General features: G+C 46.3%; 1 protein-coding gene across 1 annotated transcript in view; it reads left to right on the forward strand.

Annotated features, from left to right (window-relative positions):
- Positions 1-879: 879 nt before the first annotated feature.
- Positions 880-3,869, forward strand: part of PPM1F (protein phosphatase, Mg2+/Mn2+ dependent 1F) — a 55,113-nt gene continuing 52,123 nt past the window's right edge. Inside the window, exon 1 of the mRNA XM_025201528.1 lies at positions 880-1,003. Within this exon, the coding sequence (XP_025057313.1) occupies positions 880-1,003 (124 nt within the window). The remainder of the gene's footprint in view (positions 1,004-3,869) is intronic.

Genomic DNA, 3,869 nt, shown 5'->3' on the forward strand with positions numbered 1-3,869 from the left:
CAGGCATCAATGGAGCAGACTCAGGGCCAGTGCTGCTGGCCCTGCCCCTCCTGCTCCTTGTAGGCTGTGAAAACAGAGAGGATTGGGGCGGGGGGAGGCAAGACCAGCACCGCTGGCCGCACCCCCCAGTATTGCAAGTGGTGCCAACAGAGCAGACAGGGGGCAGGGCCTAGCCCCAGCTCCAAAGTGGTAGGTGGATGAGGGGGAGCAGGCCCAGGCCCCAAGGTGCGGGGGGAGTGGGGTCAGACACAGGCCGCTGTCCCTGGCTGCCCCCTTCCCACACCACAACCATTTTTGATGGGCAGTTGACTAGCAGATATATAGCAGCCTTTCATTTGAATCTTTAAGAAGTGGAGGAGGAAGGATCCGGGAAACTATAGGCCGGTCAGTTTGACCTCAATACTGGGTAAAATTTTGGAAACAATTATAAAAAAATCCATTTGTGAGAGACTGGCAGAAAGCATGATGCTGAGGGATGGCCAACATGGTTTCGTTGTGGGCAGGTCATGCCTGATCAACCTTGTCTCCTTCTATGATCAAGTAATGAACCACTTAAATGGGGGAGACATGGTTGATGTCATATACTTGGATTTTAAAAAGGTCTTCGATATGGTCTCCCATGATGCTCTTATGAAAAATTAAAAATGGGAATTGTGGGCTGGTATAGTCAGATGGGTTGCGAACTGGCTAAAGTCTCAAACCCAGAGGGTGTTAGTGGGCAGGTCTGTGTCATCTTGGTGGGTGGTGGCCAGTGGTATCCCTCAGGGTTCAGTTCTTGGCCCCATGCTGCTCAACATCTTTATCAACGATTTAGATGAGGATGTGGAAAGCACGCTGACCAAGTTTGTAGACTATACTAAGTTATGGGGAAAAGCAGTCATGCTAGGGGATAGGATACAGATCCAAGCGGACCTGGACAAGCTGAAAAGGTGGATGGAGCAGAACTGGATGCAGTTCAATAAAGATAAATACAAAGTGCTCCATCTTGGCAGAAGTAACCAAGGTAGGTTAGGAGCAGATGTCTTGGCCAGCATGATGGCTGAAAGGGACCTCAGGGTTATGGTTGATCACAAGATGAGCATAAGCCGCTAGTGCAATACTGTAGTCAACAGAGCTAATAGCATTAACTGATGCATCACGAGCAGGGCTAAGGAAGTGATGCTTCCTCTTTACTTGGCGTTGGTGAAATCCCAACTGGAGTACTGTGTCCAGATCAGGGTATCACTCCTCAAAAAAGATGAAGAGAATCTTGAAAGGGTCCAGAGAAGGGCCACAAGAATGATTAAAGGCCTGGAGGACAAACCTTATGAGGAAAGACGAAGGCATCTTGGACTGTTCAGCCTGGGGAAGAGAAGACTGAGGGGGGACTTAGTGACTGTCTATAAGTGTGTAAGGGGTGATTATTGGGAGCTGGGAGAAAAACTGTTCAGTAGGGAGCCCTAGGGGTGGACAAGGGTCAGTGGCCATAAACTGTTAAAGGATGGTTTCAGGTTGGATGCAAGAGAGAACTTTACGGTAAGAGTGACTAGAGTCTGGAATAGGCTTCCCAAGAAGGCGGTGTAGTCCCCAACCTTGGAAATCTTCAAGAGAAAACTGGACAGACACCTTGCTGAGATTGTTTGATCTCAGCAGTATTCCTGCCCAGAGCAGGGGGGTTTGACTCAATGATCTTTCAAAGTCCCTTCCAGACCCTTGTTTCTATGATTAATCATGGATTTGAGGGGATTTAAGCAGAGAAATTGCTATTTTTTATTACATAATTTGCAATTTTTTTAATTGGGGAAAAACCAGGATCCCTGCTAATCGTCTCTGCTCCACTTTGTTCTAATTTTTTCTAGTCTTCTCAGCTTTCTTGATCTGCATCTTGTGTTAACAGATTCCATTATGATACTTTTGGCTCTGTGCTGCAACGCCCCACAGAGTGCAGAGTTGTTATCTCCTTCAGTGTCTTGGCCGTTGCTCACTGTTTTTTGAACAGTGCCTGGAAATGCTTTTTGCCTCTAAGCATGTTTTTTATTATCTCTGGCCACCTATACACAACCTCTTCCCTTTTTTTCTGTGCAGGGCCTCCAACTGATCCTGCTGGTGATCACCTGTTCTCACTAACTGCATAGATTTGTTCTTCTATCTTGCAGGGGTTTCGGTTGTAGCCGTGTTGGTCTAAGGATATAGGCAGACAAGGTTGCCTATATATATAATGAAAAGTCTTTTCATTCCATCCAGGAAGAGCACACACCAACTGCTGCAGCTTCCTGAGCCTGACGAAGGGTTTTTGAACCCGAAAGCTTGCTTAATAACTATTCTCCAACCATTTGGGTTGGTCTAATAAAAGAGATCAAATTCACCCAAGGAACCTTGTCTGCCTTCTTCTATCTTGTAATTTTGCTAATAGCTTTATTCCTTTTTGGCTTTTAAAATGCATTAACCATTAATTCCTGAAACTTCTGTATGCTGGCATCTTAAAATTAGAAAAAGTAATATGGTACTGCATCAATTCAACTGAATCCCCACACCTTTTCCTTTATGGTGGCGGGGCTTGGAGCTTGGTTGTTGTAGGGTGGAAATAGTCCAGCAGAGGGCAGCAAGGCACCGCTTATAGCTTACAGCATACTTCATGGTCCTCTTCTGTGCATGGTGGTTTGCATGCGGACCTGTCACTGGAAATTGTCTTCCAGGAAGGGGCTGGAGAGATGCTGAGGGTGATGGGCATGTTCAAAGTTTCCATTTAAAATGTAAAATGAACGAAGGCATATTCTGGCGTGTAGCTTACAAAGCACCAGTGAGAGAGTTCACAAGCTGACTAGGTTCCCAGACATGCATCTTTCATCATGAAGCATGCACAGCTGATTAAGGAAAAGTCAATCTATGAAGCTACAGAGGAGCTACAGGTTATAACATTGTTCTTTCCTACTTTACCTTAGAAGTGTAATGCACAGGGTGAGGATATTTTCATGCATCTATTATTTAAAAACCAATTTAAAGTGTCTCCTGTGATGATTGTCTTGATAGGAGGGAAAACTACTTGTATCTGAAATGGAGTTGCTTTAGTGCTTTGTTCAGGAGGGGAAAAAAAATCAATGGTCTAATTTATACTGCTGGGTTGCATATTTATCTGTGCCTGAGGAGGCACTAATATAGTCCTACAAAAGCTCTGTTTCTATTAGTTACAGCAGAAATGTAACTCAGTCCTTTGGGGATCATTGGTGTTTATACCAGGCTGATAAGCAGTGAATTTAAGAGGATCAGCGCTAATAAGCATCAAGACATAGTTGAGTGGGAGTCAGGGGGAAGGAATATGGGGATGGGAGTTTATGCATAAGAACAAAGGATTCCAGAAAAGGAAGAAGGATACAGTGCTGAGCAGGAAGGAATATTTGCATTGTAATTAATTAGGAACAGATACTTGTGCGGGCCGGGAGCGACCCGAGCCCTTTTCGCGCTGCACGCAGGCTGTGGCCAGCAGCCCGGGCACGCCGGGTCGGAGAGGGAAGGCCGTCGAGCTGGAATTAGGCACAGACGCGTAGCAGTAGTTTTAAAGATTGTTTACTTACACCGAGATGGCAGTGGTGTAGGCTGGAAAGCTTGATTGAGTTGCAGTTACAGACAGACAACACAGACAGTCTCGTGGAGGTTGCTAGGCTCCACGGTGCAGAGCTCCGGATGCTCTGGGTGAACGAGCCACCAAAATAGAAATCGTAAATACGTCTTATAAAAGTTGCGTTCGAAGACGGGAAGAGGTGGGCAATGGATCAGGCCGCCAAGCTCCTCTGGATCTCACACAGGGTTTCCACTACCCTGCCGTGTACCCAGAGTCCCCACGAGATGGATGTGGAGTCCTCTTCGGCTTGGGCGGAAACCGCTCAAGCCTC

This window comes from Alligator sinensis, unplaced genomic scaffold, assembly GCF_000455745.1.
Source record: "Alligator sinensis unplaced genomic scaffold, ASM45574v1 scaffold570_1, whole genome shotgun sequence".
In the NCBI taxonomy this organism is placed as follows: domain Eukaryota; kingdom Metazoa; phylum Chordata; order Crocodylia; family Alligatoridae; genus Alligator; species Alligator sinensis.